The sequence below is a fragment of the Cebidichthys violaceus genome, unplaced genomic scaffold (genome assembly GCF_023349555.1).
Source record: "Cebidichthys violaceus isolate CVI_PGR_0920_01 unplaced genomic scaffold, fCebVio1.0.p SCAF_5, whole genome shotgun sequence".
NCBI classification, from domain to species: Eukaryota; Metazoa; Chordata; class Actinopteri; order Perciformes; family Stichaeidae; genus Cebidichthys; species Cebidichthys violaceus.
In genome coordinates, this window is record NW_027176705.1 from 4,422,532 (window position 1) to 4,447,004 (window position 24,473).

Genomic DNA, 24,473 nt, shown 5'->3' on the forward strand with positions numbered 1-24,473 from the left:
CAGAACCATGTCAAGGTATGGGTGTGTGTTGTGAATGGGGACCCATACACTGTTTTGAGTGGATGTGAGTAGTGATTTATGCTGGCTATAAGGTTAAAGAAAAAAGGTGTTTTGGTACTCACAGCCTGTTCCTGGCAGATCTGAGTGAGACGCTCCAGCTGCTCCTCTCGCACAGCCTTGGTCTTCTCACATTGCTGAATATCCAATTCCATCTCAACTTTGACTTGTAGCACATAAGCTAACATGGAAGAGAGAGAGAGAGAGAGAGAGAGAGAGAGAGAGAGAGAGAGAGAGAGAGAGAGAGAGAGAGAGAGAGAGAGAGAGAGAGAGAGAGAGAGAGTTTTAAATCACTACATGATTAAAAGTTCCGAAACTGATTGCCAGGTGTTTTAGGAGGCAACAAGACTTACTCAGTGAGAAAACGTTCTTAGCTAAGACAGCTGCTGGAGGTATTTATGGTAAAATACATCCAGCACATCATGGTCAAAGGTCAGTATTAGTGGACCGTGTATCCTTTGTTCCATATATGTCTGTCATCAGACATGCAAACCTCATTAATTACTGGTTGCCAGTAACCCTATACCTGTACTGAATGAATTTTGCAAGGTGCTGAAAATGTTCCACAGGAATCTGGTTTCATGCTGACTTGATGGTGTAACAAGGTTTTAGTATATTTTCAGCCAATATTGACCTTAAACATCCCATTCCACCGGATCAGAAATATGTTTACTGGATTAACATCTGTTGCATACAATATTTGCATAAATTAAAGTCACAGTCCTGGAAGCGTCTTCAGATAACGCAGCAGTGGTGGTGTCATTGAGATATAAGATGCTCAATGGGTGAATTTTAAAAACTAATTTTAAAAATTCTGAATTTATCTGTGCTTATCAGTTTAATAAAACAAAAATAAACATGAGGAAAAATGGATGATATATAATACAAAAAACAGACACTCTTAATTGTTGTTTGAGTTACTTTGAGAGCCTCTTGTGCATAGTTAGCAGCTCATTTGCAGTTCCTCCCAATTGTTATCTTAACTTTTGTCGTCTGGAAGTATTTTCTGAGCTGTCCTTGTTGCAGGACCGGTAATTTACGCAAAACAAAGTAATCATGTCTTCTTGTAGCAGTACACACATACATTTGAATGTATGTGACATACTGTACAATCCTTTCAAAGAAACAGCAGTAAAATCAACAAAAACAATGAGCCTTAAAGAAAATGGAGATGAAGACATTTACCTCAAATGATGCTCAAACGTTAGGCTACTCTGGTTAGCAATATGGAAATCTTTCTAGTTAAACAGTCTTGGTGGTCACATGCGACCTGAGCCTCATCTTCTTCCTACCTAAGTGTTGCACTGAAGTGTTGCCAGCACTTTGGCCAGCCTTGAATCAATCTTGCTACAAAACTGCAACGAACTGGTTGTTTAGTTATTTATTCATTGATTTAGCTTATTTTTGATATATTTATGAAATTATTCTCGGTAAAGTATATTGTAGGAAATATAATGCGCTGAGACTAATGCATCAAACATTATCACATCTTGATCAATAAGTAACTCCACCTCTTACAATCTTACTGCACACTTTATTTTTACATGACACACTTTCTGGAGCAGGATGGGAAGTTGTACCTAAAAAAGGATAGTGAGGGAAAATTTGAATACCTGTTGTCATCACAGGTGGCAGACAGTCGGTACCTCACACCTCTTTGTGATCACATTTGTAAGCCAGGTACATGATATCACACATGGTAATACTGTGTATCCTGATGGGGAATGTTACTCTGGGCAACATACAGAGGTGAAACATAATCCTATTATAATATCTCTGTCGTCGTTTTTGTGATTGTGGATCTGAACGATCACGAGATTCAACTGCCGGCTTTGTCAAAAAACAAGGAGGAGAATGAAACAGCCTTTCTGGTACTGAGAGGGGGGGGCAGAGCAAAGCACACAGCCATCGCCACATGCTCCTTGTACCTATTTATAGTCATGTTGGCACACACACACTTTGCAAAAGTGGGGACATCAGATGGGGTCAGTCCAGTCAGAATTTAAAAAGGCATGAAAAGCTCAGTCACAGGTTCATTATTTAGTCACACCATATGCAGTAATAATACATTTGTGCTCTTGCATATTGTATCCGTGTCAGTATGGATGAGAAGCCGTATAGGCCAAAATTGAATACTTCACCTGCATATATATACAGTATATACCGGTACTAAGCACTTGCACACATGCATACCCCCCATACATATACATGAATATGTGGCATGCATGCACATACATGCATACATGCTACCAAATTCTTGTCTTATTTATGGTCTGAAAAACAGTAAATTTATCTAATGCAGTGCCCCTTATTGCTATTTACTGTAGCTGTCGTAGAGATCCTAATGAAAAAGTTTTGTGATGTACGACTTTTTTTTCAACCTTGGTTGTTTTACTCCCTTCATGTCCCTTACAGGGCTCCATATTTAAAAGATAGACTTGGAAGCTTTTCAAAACAATAAAAAATACATGCACATTCTTCAAGTTTGCGCTTGTATGCACCTTCACAAGTAGTCATCATCAACGTAGCGCCATCTAGGCAGCTTCTCATAAGTATGTGTTTGCAAGTGTACAGTGTTGATTGTATGACTATACTTGATTATGATGTGTGTGTGTGTGTGTGTGTGTGTGTGTGTGTGTGTGTGTGTGTGTGTGTGTGTGTGTGTGTGTGTGTGCGTGTGTGTGCGTGTGTGTGTATTACAGTATTACGGACTGCACATGTATAATAGTGTAATTCACACCACGACTTTACTGAAGCAAACACATGGCCCTGCTCCACTCTCTCCTCTCACCTGGAGTCAAGTGTTTCACTGCTCACACAACCCTGAGACTTACATTATACAACCAACCAACAAAACTTTATTCTGTTTATTGTCTCAGGAACATTTCTCATCATTTGGTGACTTTGGTGAGATGGCTGTTTAAAGCCATTACTACATCTAGCAAAATCATTATTTTCATTGTCTTTGTATGTATTATAAAATGAAAAGGAAGACATTAAACATTTCAATATTTATTTTTTTATGTGTTTGAGAGGTTGATATCTCCCATCTGACATATAACTTTGCTAATAAATTCTGCTTTCTAGTCCTTACAAATTCTGCTGGTGTTCACTCCTCTGTATTTCCACTCCAATCGGACTGACACAAACATTGCCACTTCATACGTCAAGCTAATTCTGCAAGAGACTCAATCCCTCTCCTATGATAACCGAGCCAGTCCCTCAGCTGTACATTTATTGGTTTCAGTGTGATTTTTATCCTCTGAGGTGTGTTGCCGCCTGCCTAACAAGGAAACTCAATCACTCACAAATATCAAACCCAACAGGTCAAGGTGTGAGGCAGGAAAATCATGAGTTCATTCCCTGGAAACCAGCACAACGGCTGCATGTTAAGAAGCAGGAAACATGCTCCTGCTGAATGTGCTTCACCAGAGTAAATCAATGTTGTTGAAAGCTGTATTGTATTGATTACTGAAATGATTAATTGTGTCATTGTGATGTATCCCTTTTAGTTCAATATATTTGATCCATTAAAACAATGTACTGATGTATTCTTAAGATTCTGGACTAAAGACATCCTGAAATCAACCAAGACAGAAATGTCTATTTAAGACCGTATCATATATAAAAATAATTAAAACAAGCTAAGCTAGTAGTTTCACACTGTTTTCCAGTGTTTGTGCTAAGCTAACCAGCTGCTGGCTGTAGCCTCATCTATCTCTTCCAGACAGCAAATGAGCATATTTCTTAAAATGTCAAACTATTGCTATGCGGGGAAGTATTAGGGAAAACAACCCTTTGCTCGTCCATTGTCTCACTGGACATGAACAAACTGCACACTGAGTTCCTGTGTGTTTTGTGTGTAGCTGATCCTGTATGCAGTCAGAGGCCCGCGGTGAGGGTGACCTCTGAACAGATATCGAACCGATCTGCATTAGCATAAAGGAGAACAACCACTATATTCATTATGGCCTCTCTGAATCTACTTAACCATCCCCTTACAATCAATACAAGTTAGAGTAGCAGAGTGGCAGCAATTTACTATGAGGGATGATCAATAGTTATATTGCTCTGAATAGTAAATCATTTGTATAATCACAGAGAGAATGGGGTCATTTACCTCTTTCATTTTATTTGGATATGTATGCATCTGTGTAATACTTTTGAGTTAATAAAGATTGAGTATTTCCTTGAGTTGCTCCACAAAATGAGTATTTTAATAACACATTTTGATGGACACAAGCTTTTTGCCTGCCTCACCGTCAATGATCCTCTTGACCCTCCAGATGCGTAGAGTGATGATGAGGCTGATGGCATCCCAGGGGCTGCTGGGCCCGTTGGCCACCGTGGAGGCCACCATGGGGGCCAGGGACAGCACGATGACAGCACCATCAAACACCTGAGAGGTCGCACACACAGGCCCATACAAAATTAAAATATGTGCAAATGTGGTTGTGTGTGTAAAGTGTATTTCTCAAAATGCTGATCTACATCTATGTAGGAACAAATGGCAAAAGTAAAAATAATATTGAACACAAAAATGGAAACCTGGTCATCAAGACTTGCTAATAAACACTCAACGACAGCACTAACCTCAACTTTGTTCTCTATGTAGTCCCAGATCCCGAGCACGACAATTCTGAAGACAGTCTAAGACAGACAGAGAGAGATAAATAAAAGCATTAAAATAGATTGGTGAGGGAGTTGATGATACATATAAAAAGCTCTTGTGATATTCTTAGTCTTTTGAGTTGTCATCACATCCAACACCCTTTGTCAAGATGTGTGAACATAGACTAGAAACTGAGAAGAGGCCTGTGCAGTACAGTTTTGTTTTTCAAATATATTTTTTTGTCCAAATAGAATAATAACTATGCTAGAATGCTGTATGTGAATTTAGTAACACAAAATATAGCTATTTGATTTGTGTAAAATGTGTTGCAGCTACAAAATAGTCAATACATGCACACATACAGAACAATATAATTGATTTGCCTAAGACACATCCGAGGAACACCTCAAAGAACATAGAAAAAACATCCTTTTACAAGTACTTATAGCTAACTATTTGATAAAGCTATCATATCTGGGGCAAATATGTTCCCTGATCTTGATATTTGACCTACAGAAGAACATCACAATACAATCACCTATCAAATTTTATATTGTGCTTTTAAAATGCTATTTGTTGTGGGACTCTTTGTTGAGCAGGGTCATTGATTTATACTCCAATTAGCATGTGGTGTCATGTATGACTAGTCCTGCTAATCAATCATCCAGAGTGTATGTTGGACAACAGTGCTGGTGTCAAATTAAAAGTTTCAGGGACCCCACCCACATGCTCGAATCCAGTTTTCCGATTGGTGCAGAGGGGCCAGCTGGTGATAAGCTACATCTATCCAACACCATTCCCAGATGACTCTTCTTCTGTGATGTCAGTGGGCGAGGTGTTTGCCTGGATCGTATCGCTGTAACCCCATCCCTACTGCTCATTAAGCTCAGCTTTAATTATTGCTCCTAGTGGCTCAGTGGTAATTAATGTTTGGTTTAGGGCGTTGGGGCTGAGGCTGTCAGGGTAATTGGTTTGCACTGGAGTGGAGGCCTGTGGGCCAAATTCTCCCCTCTCCATTTTGTTTTCCACAATTCTAGAGTGATGATAAGACACAATCTTATCAAACAATAGCTAACATTTTATTAAGACTAATTAAAATTATGGTTTACACAACAGACTAGCCATCCAGCCTCAAGGTAGCATTTCTGAAGCTAAAGCTGAATCCTGTGAAGACGATAGACTAGATCAGGGGTGTCAAACTCATTTTCACCCTAGGCCACCGCCAGAATCTTACAAAATACCGTGATACACATTTTCGGTCTTACCGACCAGCACTAATATGTCACTTCAAATATCAAGGTTTCTGTGCCCATGAAGGACTTCTGTGACCATATAACATTATTCAGGAGACCAAGAGCAAGGAGGTTGCAAACTAACAGGCTAACGTGATAACTAGGATGACTAAAAGATTTGTATTAACGTTGGTACCAGAAATATGGTTTTATGGACAACAACAGATTGTCTTACCTCTGAAAAGAAGAGTGACAAGATGATAAGGCTGATCCAGTGGATAATGCTGGCAAATTGGAAAGCATTGGAAACTGTTGAAAGAAGAAACGTGGACAGATGTTAACCTGCAAAGTTCTAAAGAGGAGCACACAATAAACAATACAAGGAAGAAAGGTGTTCCTATATCTACGAGGTGAGCAAATTAATTAAAAAAGAATGTCTAAATTCCTTTGAGTATCTCAGCTCATATCTTGTAAAAGCATGTGTCTTACCATTCAATGGAAATATAATTCGTAATATTTATTTTATCTAAGAAGGTTTAGCACAAAGAAAAAAAAACAACCTTTTCTGCTTGAATTCATTTTGAACTTTTACCCATATCACGCCTCAAGCTGCTCTTCTAGAAAACTAGAAATGCTGTTCCTCTCCTTCTGTTAATCACCATTTCTATTTTTTTCCAGATCTCAGGCCCCATCTATCCACAACGCCAACCTGTATCTACCCATGTCCTACGCCTCTAATCTTTCTGTGCACTCCCTCCCGCCCTGTTGCCCACTCCACTGTTTGTCTTGCAGGAGTGGCAACCAACAAAGCACCGGATTACAGCAGATCTGAAGTGACTAGAGTCCTGCAGTCCCCGCAGCGAGACTCAGGTATCATCAGAGCTGGATGCTGGCCAGTAATCGATAGGGACGAGTGCCTGCTGCTATTGACAAGAGACTTGGTTCATTATCACCTTTCTCCATCACTCTCCATCACAACCATTTACCATCCAGCACCACCAGCTCCTCTGTGACTGGCAAGACTGCACACACTGAAGTGATGGAAAGAGGGGACACTAAATGCACACACATGACTATTTAAGAATAAATCACATGACTGTTGATTTCTACAACACTTACAAGTAGATCTCCAGACTTGAACCTTTGTAAATTGTACTGTCAATGGACTGTATTGAAATAAAATGAGAACCAAAATCTGAAGTCTAACTCATGTATATTATTTGAGTTTCTCATTGTTAAAGTCCACAGTGTGTTACTGTCACAGTATTCAGTACAATAATCCATATACTGTCATATTCACAGACAGTTTTGGTTTAGTTAGACTTCTGAAATGTGACAAGGGTTTCTAAGCCAAAAAGGTTGGAACTCACTTGCTTAATATCAACAATATATTGTATTATATTAGGTTGTCATATTTATATTTCATAGTTTTCATGTTAAAATATGAATCTAGAAAGTAACTAGTACAGTTGTAAAATAATTAAACAGCACAATATTTTCCTCTGAATTTCAGTGAAGTAGAAGTGTAAATTAGTATAAACTGAATAATTGTATTCAAGTACTTTTTGAAACCAGTACCTTTTTACTGTGATGTGTGCTTCCTTATATCTAATTATGTCAATCATGACACGGTATTACCTCGAAGCCATGAGTTAAAGACTGTACCAGTGGAGTTACAGCAAATGATAGGAGTAATAAGAATAAGAATAATTACACACATTTTGTATTTTTTAGCAAGCTTAGATCTGACCCTGTTGGCCGGTAGGTCACAGTGCAGGAAAAGTATCAGTAGAGTTAATAAAGCTTCAGTTAAACACTCAAGGACACTAAAGCATTGAACTCCCCACTGCTCAAGTGGAGCTACACCTGTATGTTGCACTGGATGCCTCCCAGGTGTTTTTTGAACGTCACGCAGTCTATGCTCCAGTGTCGCTGGAGAAGAATATGCATGCTCAGCAAACTTCCCCCTTGAGTATAAAGGTTTAAATAGGAGATATAAATAAGTAGCCATGCACACTATTTACATTGTAGGAGCTTGGTGTCTATCAGCAGCTCCAAAGACAGGAAAAGCACCACCAGGATGACACAGGCCACCAGGATACAGTTGAAGCCAGCGCTGAGCAGACAGACTTGCCACAGGGCCACCCGGCGACCGCAACAGGGCTTCAGCCAGTTGGACCTAAAGACAGTGAACAGAAGAAAAAAAATGGGTCGTTTTTTTTATATGTTAAGTAGATTTGTATCAGTATGGCTTATTCTATTGCATTTCTAGACTTCATAATATTCAAAAGAATGAAAATGTACTACATGTTATAAAAGTAAGCTTGGCTCAAACCCCTGATTAAGCTAATACTTTATCTTTCATAGCCAGAATTTAAATTATTTAAAGATGCCTTTAGATAAAGTATGACCAATGTGAATAAATTGAGTGACACACTAAGTTTTGACACCTGAATAATTAATAATATTCCACCATGGTTAAACTGACATTGGATGAATCTATACTTGCATTGATTCCCAGTCTGAGTGCAATGCTGAACAATATCTCAATGGTTTCATATTGATATTTGAACTCCCTGACATGGCCAACAGAGGGTGGTAGTTTACACTTATGAAAGGTGATGTCTGTTTAATCCAAGTAAAGTTTGGTGCTGATGGCCAGAGCAAAGGGAAAGGCAGTGTGTCAGAGACAGCATTGACAGAGAGAGGGACAGTGAAGCTCTGTGAACTAGTGACTCAACCAGCAGCTGTGGGAGTGACTGGAATATTGATGGACTCTGTTTTACATGGCAATGAAGGGAGTCACTGTAGAGGATGCTGCTTAGAGGGCAGGATTTCACGCTCAGCAAAATCAGTGGCGCGTTGATATGCATTTTAACTTAAATGCACATCTACATATCAATGTCAGAATTTTAATTCAATTTTATCTTTGGAATACGTATTTTCAATTAAACATCAAACACATTAGCTAGCAATCCCCTGACTGCCTTTAATATGCTCCAAAGAAAATAATAGGTTACCTTTTTAAGACTTGAAAAAACTAAAACTAAATTTGCCAGGTACTGTAAAAATCCAGCATTTAGGCCATTAAAGTGTCTGGCAAGATGACTCAATGCTATTTAGAAATAGTGGCTAGTCTTACAGACCAGCTACTACAATGGCTGACAGTAGGAGATGAGAGAAACCATGCCTCTCACCGGCTCTCCAGCTGGAGTGGAAAGTTGGCTCTGCCGGCTACCTTTCCCTTCTCCCCATGCACTGGCATTGAGGAAACAGACGTTGGCAGAGCATTTCTCTCCTCTGATCATGTCTTCATTCCTTGGCGTGGTGCTAATATGAGCTGCAACAGTGGCAAAATGGCTCCATTTTGCCACTGTGACAAAACTGACTATGCTGCACTCATTACGGAAGAATCTGTCTGAATTTATCCGTTAAAATACCAGTTATAGCCTAAACCACATCATGTTCTCACTTTAAAACTGCTGGATGAAGATGTGTTCTACCTTTGAAACTATTTTTTCTAAGAGTCTATCATCATCTCCAGTGTCAGAGTACTGGAATGTAACAAATTAATCCATTATAAAAGTCTTACTTTTACCTTTTTATTGGCTGTTTAACTAGTACATTCCAATTCCTTTAGAAAATTGAGCTCAGTCAGTGGAAGAGGCCACATGTAATTTTTGGCTATTTGATCAAAGTTAAATGTGAAATTTTCACACAAGCTCTACAACAGATCAACAGTCAAAGTTTAATCTCTAACCTGTTTTAGGTATTTGTCTGACCATAATAACAGACATTTCTTAAGACATATGATATCACTGAAGAATAAACTGCAAGAGATCAATCATCCTTATGATTTTCTCCTAGAGAAACAAATTAATGTACTAATGCGGGAAAGTTGATCACTGCATTGGTTTATTTAGAGGAAAGTATTTATCCGTTCAAGGCTGGCTTGGGCAGAGCCTGTAAACAATGCACAGCTAATCTAATAAAGGCGTAATCATGCTGATAGCAATCATCTTCTTGGCTTTGGGTGGGGTAGCACTAATGTGCAACTTCCAGATGGTGCAGAATCTGCTCCACCAGAGTCTTGGCGAGACTCTGTGGATGCCAGGTATCATGCCATCCTGAGAGCCAGCCTACATGCCAGCCTATATATACATACATCCGCATATATAAAGAAAATATTAAATCAGTAAATTCATATATAGAATAATATGTAATTTAATACAGTGTATTAATAACCAAGAAGAGGAAAAAAGAACAACATCTAAACTCAGGATCAGACTCCATTGCATAAACCTAAATTACATACCAAGCTCAACTTTAGAGTGATGATGGTCAGAGGGTCTTTTGTATCTTGCCATGACATATGAGCAAGGACCAAATGACCACACAACTATAATAGGTTTAACCAAATATTAACTACTCAGTGTCAAGTCAAATATTCTCAGTATTAATTTCAATAGCACATGCAGCAGTTTATTTCTCATGCATACCAGACACACCCAACAGCATATGCTTCCAAACTTAAAGGAACTACAAATCAAGCGAACACAAGCTGCTATATTGCATCACTGATTTGCCCCAAGGCATTTGAATGCCACAAGAAAAGTCAGCTGGTGAGATGTGAGGCAATTGTGAAAACTATGAAGTCTATTGTTCAACCAAAGAAAATCTGGCAATGAGAAATCAACTAAATAATAATTGTAGGTAACAATGTAAGAGCATTTCATATTTAATTCCACTAATGCAATAAACGGGAGACTTGGATTATTAGGTTTTTGTTTACAGAAGTATTTTTTTCTTCATTTAAAACAAGAATTGAGTGAATGATGTCCTCCAGCTCTGCATCTCTTTCCAATCAAATATTCACTAACTGCTGCTGATCTATTAGACTAGAGCAGTTAGAAGGTGGTGCCTTGCTGAAGGCCACATTCAGTAGTTGACGGTGAGGAGAGTAACTAATTCACTCTTTCCACCCACATCGTCCAAGAGACATTGGGGATTTGTATCAGTCAACTTCCAGTAATAACATTCTCTCACCTTTATGGATTTATGGATTTGTGGCAACACAGATCATATTATTTCACAAAATATTTTTTCTCAGATCTGATCGTGTGAACCTGATAAAATAAATAAAATAAAACTGTGAGAATAGTAGTCAGTTTTGGGTAATAAACAACAAAAGAAAAAAATGAAATCTGTGCATTTTAGTCATCTAAACTTTAAACTGGCTCAAACTACCTCCATTTCCAGAGGTTATGGTTTAGCAAACTTCAACCATATGATTAGATAGTCCATCAAAGTGCATCTTATATCAAATTATTTCACGCTTCATTCAACTGCTGCAGGAAAGCAAAAAAAAAAAGAAAAAATTACCCGAACAATAAAACTCCATGAGTGGGAGTAAAGAGTAGTAAAAGTGAAAAACTCTTCTCACAAACTTTATAAGGGTACATTCTCCTCACTCTTTAATGGCTCTAGGAATCATGTCACAGTGCAGTCAATCACAATAAACATTACTGAATAAAATACTTAAAGTCCACTTTGGGGATCATTTTACAATTTCCTTCCATACCCCTAAAATCTCTTCTTGCCTGGCAACCTCACGGTGACAACAAGACGGCAGTAAGTTACTGCTCCGGGCTAATAAATATTCCAGCGCATATATGTTTACAGTGAACTTTTGAGGTGCTGGCAGATTTATTTTTATCTACGGAGAGAGCCAGCTATGTCCCCCAGTTTCTGGTCTTTATGCTAAAATAAGCTAATGGGCCACTGTGTGTAGCATCATATTTAGCAAAAAGAGGTGCATCGATCATCTCATCAAAGTGTTTTCTCCAGATGTCAAACTAATCCTTTAAATCCCTATGTTTCACTATTGAGTGAGGCATAATCCAATAAACATCCAGTTGTAATTCAACTAAAAGTAAAGCAAATTTCAACATGCAGCATGTCTTAAGAGTCCACACATACTTGAAAAAGGTATACATGATTTCGTCTGTGGTTTAAAGGGAAAAAGTACAATTCCCACCAAAAACTGTACCTACTAGAACTGCCAACAGGTCAAATTTACTCGCAAAAATGAATGTACATTAGGCATTAGATTTGCTCAATGAGAAGAGTCTGATGGGGAGGATTCAGGACTGAGCGATGTGTCCTGGGATGAATGTGACTGTTGTTGTGAGTAGCATGAAGGGACTACAACTATAGCATTTTGTTATGCATCCCGGTGTTGTAGGATGGTAAATAAATGAACCTTGTAGTTTGAAAATCAATGCATTCCAACAGCTAGTGCATTTTACCCATTGGCAGTTTGAAAGAGTGCCTCGCTTGTTCATAACGCATCGGAAGGAAGCATCTTGGCCAAGATCAAATCTATCATCTAACGATATTTTAATGAGTCAACAAGGCAATAAACCTGTTGGTTACAATCTGTCCAGAATTTATAACAGGTCTTCGTACAGGCTACCGCGGAAACCAAAGCGTCACACTCACACACTCACACACAGACACACACACACACACACACACACACACACACACACACACACACACACACACACACAGATGAATAAGGGATGCGAGTTCACAGGAAGTGCAAAGACTCTGCTTTGATACGATAGACAAATAGGCTAAATTCAGTAAATGTGTGTGTCCTTACTTCATGTCATGCCAAAACTAGCCCAGCCCAGAGGGGACGCAGTCAGACGCTGCTGGTGACACATGCGGTATATTAATGAGTCTTATTAAAGCAACAGAACAGTAGCGAATGTTGTTTCTCTGACCCACTCAGCCCGGACGGCCTGACAGAACCACCTGGCACAAGTCACTAGTAGACAAGCACATACAGTGGACAAGGTCACCTCTCAAACTGCTAGTTTTCAAACTCACTGTGGCTTCATGGATTTTCACATTGACATTTTTAACAACCTCATATTGATTTACCAAAAATAAATATTGTTTTTGTCATTTTAGTCAAATTACAAGACTTTTTGGACAGTTAATGCTCATTCTTCATTTGCTCTCACTCTGCATTTCTGTCTTAATCACTCCTGCTTTCTCTCTTTCTCTACATTGGTGTGTGTAGAGCTGGTTGATATAGCTGTCACTGTTTCCCACTGCCAGTGAGATTGAGTGGAGCTGGACAGGGAAACAGAGGAGGGAGATTAAATCAGGAAAAGTAATCGATACCAGCATGTTGAGTGAGCTACCAAACACTGGGACAGTGAGACTCACAGCACCTGATGGTCTCATTAGATAAAGTACTACACCACAGTGGAGGAGGTTGTATTGCTTTAACATGAATTCACCCTTAGTCCAATAGACTCACTCCTCTCTGGGAAATGTTATGCTCTATTTCTAATGCTCACAATCTTTCTCCGTTTTACCAGCAACTTCAGGAAAATTGGAGAAATGCACTTTGCACAGTTTCTTGACATGATATTATGATCAGTACTTTTTTTTGGCTCTGGAAGGGTCAAATGTTCGTAGTTGAATGCCTGATAAATGAAAAACTTCAAAAATTATATTTTTACATACACTCTGTACCAGAGTTGTATTAGTAATTATAGTTCCTTTAGCTTCTTAATTCATTGTTTAAAGGAAAGTCCACTGAAGCACCTGGATGAAACCCACAGACACTGGAAAACACGTCTTTACACAGAAAAGCCGGCCAGTAGATTCAAACACATTACCTTTATTTTCTTCATCAAGCTGTAGTGCACAGAGAAAAAAGTTAATATGAAGTTAATATCCTAGAATTTGTAAAGGGTTATGGAAGTTATGGAAAAAAATATATATTTTCAAATACTTAAGCCCTGCACTTTCACTGTGTGAATGTATGAATGTATGTACTGTATGTATATATGTATATATGTATGTATGTATTATATATATGTAGATATGTAGCTATATATACAGTATATACAGTACATACCTAACAACGATCACTTCATCTGCTAACACATACATATATATGCATGTATTTAATAGAACCTTGATTCATATTTAATCAGTGCTGCCTAGTTTAGTTTCACAAGCATTGATTGACAGCTCCTGATCGTTTGTGTTGTTCGGGTTTGTCAGAATCTTGCAAATGCCATTAGGAGCACTAAGAGGAAGGCAGAGCAACTTTATTTCCTCCATATTATCTGTCTCGTGTACTACTGTCGGGATATAGTGACAGTTTGAGCAAAACTGTCTTACTAATTTGTTTTACTAATGTTCCAAACTGTAGCTTGAAAGCTGCATTGGCCAATTTCTGACCACTAAAGGTCAAATAGTGACTCAAAGGCAAACTTAGAAATATTAATCTTGGCATGCTAACTCAACTTATCAAGCTTTGTTATGTTAGTCACATATCAGCAGAAACAAAAAAGCATGGGATACCCTCAGGGCATCTTATTGTATGTAAGAGAAAATATGTTTCTGTGAAGTAATTTAATGAGTTATATTGCACTCCACATTGACCTCACAGCACAAACTATTTAAATTACTAAACAGAAACAAATTATTTCCTGCATACATTAGTAGTATAATCACAAAATAAAAAAACACATGTGGGTATAGATTATTGCCCTTCTGTTTTAGTCTTTTCTGTTTTACTGACCAGCAGTAAACACAACCTCTTGTTCATTTGTGCCAAAGCAGAACCTCCTACAAGCAGTGGCTTCAAGGCACCAGGCCCAGAGTTTGTCGATGTAAAATCATTGTATTTACAGCCAAACAACATGCTGTCACGAAGCACTTCAGTACTTCAGTACTGGAATTTGTGTTAAAAAGGAAACAAGACAAGTGGCATGGGCAAGATGACCCTCCTCTTCCTGGCGGAAGGATTCCAAGTGTCGTTTCAAGCTAAATCACAGCTTTGCTAATGGCAAATTCAGCCTTACCTGACAAAGCAGACACCAGACAGGCAGCATCCTATCTTCCGTAGAAAATGATGCGTCTCCAGCAGACTTCACTTTTCAACAACCAATGCACACACTCACAAACACACACATATGATTTATGCTAAAGCAAGCATGGGGAGCACCAACTAAGCATAAAATACATGCTGAGTTTCCCTGATGCTGTCAGATTGCAGGTAATTAATTTTACATTTGAAAGGTTCCCCATTACCAATGCCTGTGCACCATTGATCACAACACATCAGCATTGAAGAGGCAAGCCCCAACACTCCTGCAGCACTTTCAGTGGAAACAGAAGCAAAGGAATAAATGACTGATTGTGGAGTCAAGATATACAGTATATCTCTGAGGTACTGAGTTCTGCTCAGAGATAGAGCAGCTTTTGTTTTTTTAAACTTTCACTCTGACAATAACTAAAAAGAAACGTGAACTATTAAAATATAGCATTTACCCTTTTACATCAGTATTGTCAGACAAGCATATTATTTATTCAAATTGTTCATTTGTTTATGTGTTAGTACATAACAGCTTCTTAGTTGTATGTATGTGTATATATATATATATATATATATATACACACAAGTATACATAGCCACATTTAATGGTACATACATACTACAAGAAATACATGATTCAGATTACATTAACCTGCAACTAGAGGCTTAAATTTAATGTGAGCTGTTCCTCGAGTGCACACGAGGAACACAATGGACAAGGGCAACTGGTGTTCAGCTTTTCCTCACAGTCCTGTGGGAACGCTGGGGAAAGACTCATTTGTATGTTGCAAGGGGACAGGAAGGTCAGTGTGAGCGTGTGTGTATTCTGTATTCTGTGCTTGTACACCATATATGTGTGCATTCACATGTGCGCAGCCAATCAGAGTCGGCCTAGGTTACTATAGACTGCAGTTAGCTAGAGATCTCAGCTGAAGTGACAGTTGATCTGAAAGAGAAGGTGTTGTGGAGCTCATTTAAGATGCAGCAAACTTCATGGATGAGAAAGGCTAAACAGACTGTGCGTGGTGCTTTCACAACAAGACAAACAAATATAAGTGAACAATTTGATTGGGCTATATGATAACAAGGTGTACACAGTGTCTATGGATCATTATCAATAGTATTACTATTATTATTATTAATGTTATATCAGCTTTGAGCCCAGTAAATAAGTGCAGTCAAACCCCATCTTCACCCTCAAACTTTCTGGACTCAGATATGTTTTTATGTGTTTTTTGATGACTGACCTTTTGAACCTACAACACCCACATTGTGTTAGTATTTATGTTTAAGGGGATCATGGGGGGGTTAGAATTAATGTTGTTCTTACCCAGATAAATTATCTTTTAATAAAGAGAAAAACAGATTACACCATCAAGGCCATCAAGCTCCACTAATGGGTTTTTGCTCTGTCACTTGATCCCTCTCTGTTATTAGTGAGAAAAGCAATGTCACACTGTGAATATTAGCCACTCTGCCACCAGTCTGCACCTGTGATTTGAGAATAGGGGTCAACTGACTTGAGCTGTGCATGTATTTCTTTGTAACCATTATCATATTATCAATACAGCAAATAGTGCAGCCTGTGGACAGCGAAAGTGGTGGAACGGATCGGATCACTGATCGGATCACTGATCGATTCACTGATCGGATCACTGATCGATTCACTGATCGGATCACTGATCGATTCACTGATCGGATCACTGATCGATTCACTGATCGGATCACTGATCGATTCACTGATCGGATCACTGATCGGATCACTGATCGATTCACTGATCGGTTCAGTGATCGGATCACTGATCGATTCACTGATCGGATCACTGATCGATTCACTGATCGGATCACTGATCGGATCACTGATCGGATCACTGAACTGATTGGATCGATTCACTGATCGGATCACTGATCGGATGAGCATAAAAGAAAAATAGAGCAAATATAACTTTTAGAGATCCTTGATCATGTTTTTTTTGCCGCCTATACTAATTGCCGATCATTGATGATCCATATTGGCAGATACAGATCCCTGTGTTGTTTGATTATAGTAGCTGGTCTACATACTCAAGACTATTTTTTTTTGTCATCATCCCAAAAATCATTTCAACTGCTCTGAAGTCAGTGTAAACCACCAAAAATTTGAAATGTTATCCTTTTTACTTTGTTTTAGTCATTTTTGATGATTTTTTTTCTTCATAGAAACACACAATTAAATTTTTGTATACGATAGTATTTTTATTGATTGAAAGAAATCTTGTCATTTTTTGTTTTAATGATGTATTATAAGCTGCTTAGAGGTTTTGTAAACAAGTCATATTACCCTCTCTATTATCCATTTAGGTTGAATATCTATGAATGGTCCGTTACACCACCAGCGAACATAGAAAGATGTGGAAAACTTGGCACAGCTTAAGTCAGGACAGACAAAATACAAAACAGATTTGCTGAATAGGCGAAGTGTTAACATAAACATATGTGCTAATAGTTTGCATAATTGTTTGTGGATTTGGGTATCAAAACTACCAGATAATTGTCTGAATATTGTACATAATAACTAATGAAAAGAGTAATTAATGATAGTGAAAGTTAATTCAATCTAATAATTATAATGTAGTGTTTTAGTTTTAGATCTAATAGGCTGCTATTAACAATTAAAAATTGGGGTATTTATAGAAAGAAGAGTTGGAGGGTAAATTACTTAATTTGAACACATGTGGCTTTAAAATCCTGTAATAAAAGTACTATTTCATAATTTTTCATAGTTTGGAGAATCTCTGACGTAAAAGGTTTATTCTCAAGATGGACAGAAAACATCTATTTGACAAACGATGAACTTGTACACTATGCTGGCCAGCAGCCATCCCTGTGGCAGTGGAATTAAGAAGCCTGGGAGATAACAGGGAGGCCGATCATTCCCAGGTCGCTGTCTCAGACGACTTCCTGTGCTCTCTAATTAAATCAGGCCAAATTGGCTCTACTAGGTGAGAGCCATCAGAGAATGCATAATTTCAAAAGGCAAGACTTCAACATTTGACTTTTTTCCTCTCCTCTAACAAAGTTGCAGCATGTAAAGTAAGAATGCAGTGACGGACCCACAGTATATTGATTGCACAAATCTGTTTGCATATAGAGAGGAGTACAATGTTAAAACTAAATGTCCCTTCAAATGTGGTAAAATGCATAAGGTCTCAGAGCCATGCCCGCCACAATATTCTCCAGAGATAGTTGCGATTACATGCAAAGAGCATGTTTATTTTCCCTCCTTAACCATTTTCTGAAACTTGCAAATGGGCCAGTAGTTATTTCCAAAATGGAATATTTGGACCCTTGGCCTAAAGCTGGTGGGAGGCAGAGGGTGGGAGCACTTGTTTTTTCCTCTTTTCCCCCCGTTGCTTACTACAGATTTAGATGAACCATCTGGTGTTGGTACCTAACCCTGGACTCCTTGCACATTTGGAACAGCCATATCAGCAACATATGCTTCTGTCTCTGCGTCTGGCAGCCACAGAGCCATCACTGGGATGGGAGGCGACATCATTCCACTGCTCAGGTGTGCACTTGTAACAACAGTGGGGGAGGGTTGGGTGGTCTGGTGAGCCAGTCTGGCAACTTGAATATTAAGATTTTTCTAAACTGCAGGCTTTTATCCAGGTGTTATCAGATAATAATTAGTCCAAGTACTTCCCCTTGTCACATTGTCAGCATTGTACTCTACACCTTGACCTTTTCTATAGCTTTTTACGTGTGTATATTACCAGAGTCACTGGCAGCAGCATATTCAGCCACTGAGCAGGTATTGCAGCAGCTTGTGGAGTGTCAGGTGCTATGCTGAAAAGTAGTATTTTACATACTATTGGTTTTAGGTTGGAGTCAAGTTTCAGGGCTATATTTAATTAGATGTTCTGTCTGTCCTGAGTTAAAGTAGAGAATAGTTTTGTGAAGTATCCTGTCATAGTCACATTACTCAGTGACGGTCATCCTACATGGCTTTGGATGTTGTTGCCTACAGGGTTAAGTCCAATATTTTTGTCCAAGACTTAAACTGTTTCTCTAAGAGGAAATAAACTTTCAAAAGTCAGCACGTTATGCCCGCTGATCAGCTGCAAACTAGATATTTTTAATTGAATGTAACTCTATTTAAAGATTTTTAAACATATTTGTGACACCAGTGACTATTTAATCGCCAGTTTACCATAAATACAAAAATAAACAACATGACATTCTTTGTTCCACCTGAGAAAGTCAGCATTCGCCTACACAGATACAAGCTGAAATGCACCAAAAAAAAAACCTTCAGCCTAAAAAAAAGTAAGCAAACAAACAAAAGCAGCTTGATGACTAGGAGGAGAGTGGGCGGCCATGAAAGTGCTGAACACAGGCCCACGCCACCTTGGTCCTCCCAGCATTTTTCCTAGACAGGAAGATGGATGGGCCCAACTCTATTAATAACCACACTCCACTTACCATGACGCCAAAACTGCTAACACTGCAACTGCCCCCTGATGCTAGCTCGAAAAACCACCTCCCACAATGTCGCCCACATCGCTCCTGATAGGAACACTGTGTTAGGCAATGATACAGTAAACGGGTGCTGGAAATCTTCAACCTGTCCACCTGTCTTCACCCTCACCACAGAACTGTGAGCCAAGAGGCTCCTGAAGGGGCCTCTGGTAGGTCAGAATGACGTTCTGACAAGTGTGTACAGTCTGATTTATAGAGAACATGCGCCGCTGTTTTGGCATTTAGTTGAGTTACAGCGCAGATTGGTTTTCAGCAGAGGAAGGCCTACTTTGTGTGAAAACGAGGGCAGAAAACGATGAAAAAAGATGAGACAGTGAGTGTGAAAAGAAAAGAGTAAACTGAAGGAATAGGAGGAGAAGCAAGAGAAGAATCATAAGGAATACAGAAATATGTAGAATGGTGGTGAAAGAGAGAGAAAGAAAAGCCTATCTAAATGTGCAGAAGCATCGATGAAGGAACACCATTGTTCATAATGAGATGTGACAGCGCAGTATAAACTGGAATATGAAGTGAACCATGATTACAGAGGATTAGATTAACAACCACTATGTAGTACAGTGAGAAAGCGTTTCAAGCCTGGCATTATTCTCTCGCTCTCTCAGTGTATAAATACTCTATGTGCTGCGTTTCTGTTCATGCATGTACAAATATGTGTGTGTGTGTGTGTGTGTGTGAGAGAGAGGACGGGTCGTGTGAGTGACTGCTTTGCCGTCATGTGAAGTGAGGGCAGCGCAGTATACGAGAGATAGCAGTAAGGTCAGCTCCACCTTCACAATGCTACAGACTATGATATGCAAACATGGCTGACAGTAGGTGCTTCATCACACAGTGGCAGCTTGACACAGGAGCCTTTCCTCTTGATTAATCCCCTCTGCTTGCTTCCTGCTATTAAACACTCTGCAACCATACAGTATAGGCAAACCATAATAACACAAAGCTGTGTTCTTTCAGCATCTAATCTGTAAACCTGTGAGGAAAAAATCAGCCTGCAAGTCATCTCTTGCTCCCAACAAGGACTCGTCAACAATAACTGTGAGAACAAGATGGTACGTTCAATTTGATGTAAACTTTTAACACACTACAACAAAACATATATCTGTTTAGTTTGTATATTTTTCATTTTCTTTCTGGAATAACTAGATGAGAAAAAGTTTTGCTGACAACGAAGCATTCCCAAACTGCCAGTGAGAATAACTTCCACCCCTTACCCAATGAGCCGTCGCCATGTTGATGAAACACCTCTACCGTGTTTGTGACATTTTCACTTTCAGGAGTGGGCGCTCTCTTTTTGCAAAACATCACTACAAGAGCATGCCTAAACATTTCCCATGCACAGCTTTCTTCATGACGCTCCTTCACTATCTCAGGAAGCCAATGAGCCAGCTAATGCAGGCTAGGAGTGGAGGGGTTGAGGTGTGGTGGTGGTGGTGGTGGGGCAATCCACTTTCCCAGGTAGAGTCAGTGGAGCAGCTAACTGATTCCTCTCCCACATGCATTTTCACTTTGGTGTCTGTGGATTGCTCTCCCACTGTCGCTGTCTTGCATTCTCTCAACTTCACTTCAACATTCTAGACGTACATAAAAGGTTAATTTCCTCTGCCCCATTTCCCCTAAAAGTGAGTTTAGCAATTGGTCTCTCTGCTAGATGAACTCCAGTTTTTCCTATCTGCATTCTGAAAGCAAACACAGATATGGGCCTGATGGTGCTTACATTTGGTTACGACCCAACAAAGTCGATTCACAGGTAGCTGATTTGAAAGCGCTGACATGAGAAAGCCGCCCACTGTCGCAGGAGACCGTCGTAAAACATGATGATGGTGCAGGGGCGTGGCGCTCGTGAATGTCATTTAACGAGGCTAATGGCCGCTGTCTGTTTGAGAGGTAGATCGATACGGTAATGAGGAGACGGAGGCACAGGTGTAATCACTGAAAGCCCAGCGGTGCTGAAATCCACAGAATAAAATAGAATAGGGTCCTGGGAGGCAGCAGGCTGAGTGACACATTCAGTGAGACGCTCTCTCGCTACATCTTACTGATTCTAATGACGTGGCCTTAATGTCAGAGGAGGGCTCTTTTTTTCACACGTTCTCTGGGTTTTTTTCTCTTTAAGTGCTGATTCTCACTATTTCAATGTATTCTGTCTAAAAATGTCACAGGTTGGCAAAAACACCTGATGTGAGACCTGTAAACAGCAAGGGTTCTTGATATTTCACCTTTATTATCACAAAGCAAGAGGTATGGGTGATGGTGATTAATGTGAGAGATTAGTATAACGTTTAAGGTATAGTGGAGATGTAACACACACATTACTGGAGCTCATGCCTGGTGGATTTAAATGGAATTTCATTAAAGCTAAATGAAAGAATGATGACTTTTACAACTCCCACTGGCAGCATTTTTACAGGCAGACATTTTGCACTAATGACTTGAATATGAAATAGTGACCCCATCGCACTAAGCACAGTTTGAGTAAATTGGGCTCACTGGTAAAATAACCTTCACTGCAGTGTTGATAGAGCTTCTTACAGCAGGGGTTCTTACAGTTTTTCAGCCTCTGGACCACAACTTTAGTCTGTTGCCCCCCGGACCCAAGCTCATTTGAACATATTGGTAGTCTTGTTTTGTGATTACTCAACAACAGCAGGCCTGTGACCCAGTTATAGGCCGACTCTTAGCCTAATCAGCCTTTCAAGTTCTTCACAGGTTGAGCAACAATAGGAAATACAGCATGTCTAAGTAATTAGTGTAAACTAAATGTTTTCTAACACCAGCCCATGACAGCAAAGACAATCACAGTAAGCATACGCACATCTATCCATTATGCATAGGGATGGATATACATGCTATCACTGATCCTGATATAAAATAGGACACACAAGTGTTGAACTGGCTGTGATACAAGTGCAGTGTGAGTGTCGGCACCGCCTACTGTTGATGGTGCGTCTGTGAAATCCATCTGTTTCTGGCCATGACTGGCTAACTGAAGGGAACCAATGGAGTGAGACCTGATTTCGTGTCAAACGGAGCACTTGGATGGGGTGGTGTGTATGGATTTGGCGTGTGTGTGTGTGTGTGTGTGTGTGTGTGTGTGTGTGTGTGTGTGTGTGTGTGTGTGTGTGTTGGATCCTGTGCTACAGCTTATGGTGTTTATGTGCATCACAGTGAGAGCTTGTGCTAAGAGCCAGGTTTGAGTCAGAGTTGCTGGACAGAATGGATGGAATGGACAGTGAGCAGGTTTTGCACAGTGAAAAAAAAAATCTGTTTATGTTGTGACTAATCAAAAGGACAGCTGTGATGTGACCTCATATCCATATGCCATACCAGCATTTCACACAATCATGTTAAAGTCGAAAAAGCAGAACCGCGATCAGCAGGTCAGAAGTTTAACGTGCCTTTGTAATGGCGTCATAACCTTGAAAACCATAACAGTAATTTCTCTTTTTTATCTGTATAATTCATCTATATTGCTTTGTTTCTGGAACTCTTGAAGTTGCCAAAACCTGATCGAGTCCCATATGTGCATAGTGCAGTGGAAGCCGAAATTAGACAAACAGAATTCACAACAAGGAAAAATAAAAGTATGAATACTAAAAAGAAAAAGCGAGTACCATGTAATGATGAGTGGTTTCAAACAAATCATAAAAAACAGTCAAGAACAGTCTGTGGCAATTTGTAGGTTATGAATGACTTCCTTTAACAGCCAGCTTTGATCACCCATGTGAGAAACAATACAATAATTGAACGTGACGGCATGTATAGTGAGACAGTACAAAAGATTTACAAGAAATTAAGAGTGGGATATTATCGGCTCCTGCAAAATGTCACTTACAATAAAGGCCCCTATTGTCAGCTGGCATAGGGAAGAAGGCGGATATTTAGTCTGAAATGATGAATTGATCTCAGTTAACTTATGGACGCAGGACAACCCAGAGGTTGTCACTTAATGATAAATGGACGTAATACTGAGCAACAGGGACAGCAAGTCAAGGACTTGGGGAGGGAGACTTAATACATGATGGATGATAATCATGCATACTATGTGGCATTTAAGAGAGAGAGAGAGAGAGAGAGAGAGAGAGTGTGTGTGTGTGTGTGTGTGTGTGTGTGTGTGTGTGTGTGTGTGTGTGTGTGTGTGTGTGTGTGTGTGTGTGTTTGTCTCGTGGATGCTTTTTGGCAGAAACTACTAAATGTTTATTGAAAACAGCTGCAGGTGCCATTGTAAAGCAGCCATCATGTTCTTGTATGGTGAGTTTAACCTCTGCTACTCCTTGAGGACACCAGCATCATCGGCCAACTTTACTGTCTTTCAGAGGCTGTAGCAGGCTCAGTTTTAGAGCTAAGTTGAGGTACTGGTATATGAAATAATAATTTTAAAAAGCCTAAGGAAGTAGGCTAGTTAGTGCTCCGAAGTGAGGCTAAACTTTGGCGAGGGAAAACTGGCACAGCCATATTCACAGGGTTCCTTGACCTGTCACCTCAAGATATCTGAATTAAAATGGGCTCTATGGAAATCCATCTCCCCTTTACAGACAAGCCCACTTTATGCTACTACCATGCCGTTTTGGGAATGATGCAGTTATTTCTATGCAGTCTAAATGTGTTATTCTAAATATGGTTTCTGCATACAGGGGTCCCGAAACTTTGGTTTGACTCTTGTAGATCCAATGAGCCCAATTGTAATCATGTGTGATGATGTTAGTCCCCATAGTAGCCATTTCACATGAGACTGAGACTAATGAGATTTTTTTAAACTCTATTTCAATGTATCATAGTAGAAAATGACCTGTTGTGACCTCTAGGAAAATCACAGCCTCAAACCTTTTAAACAAACTAAAGACATTAGACATTCAGTAGACGCGTGGCTTTCCTAGGTCATTCTTGAGTAGTAAAAAATTGTTAAATCTTGCACCAAATGTCTGTAACAAATAGTAACAACTCAAAAATTGCTTACGAGACTTTTTTTGAGCATGTGAATAGCCATCATACACTTAAAACATTCAACATTTGAATAGGGGCTAAACAAGGCACCTTAACAAAACACAAACTTGACACATTGCTGAGCTGCATTTCAAATTAATCTTCAGGTTCCCAGCTTTAAGATGATGTAACCCATGTCTATGTGTTGATACTGTTGACCTGC

General features: G+C 39.4%; 1 protein-coding gene across 1 annotated transcript in view; it reads right to left on the reverse strand.

Moving 5' to 3' along the window:
• The window catches only part of LOC137887898 (transmembrane protein 266-like), a 47,009-nt gene that overhangs the window by 7,557 nt on the left and 14,979 nt on the right, over positions 1-24,473 (reverse strand). Inside the window, exons 4-8 of the mRNA XM_068731145.1 lie at positions 7,926-8,080; positions 6,137-6,210; positions 4,651-4,707; positions 4,318-4,456; positions 123-238 (exon numbers count right to left, since the gene is read on the reverse strand). Of these exons, the coding sequence (XP_068587246.1) occupies positions 123-238; positions 4,318-4,456; positions 4,651-4,707; positions 6,137-6,210; positions 7,926-8,080 (541 nt within the window). The remainder of the gene's footprint in view (positions 1-122; positions 239-4,317; positions 4,457-4,650; positions 4,708-6,136; positions 6,211-7,925; positions 8,081-24,473) is intronic.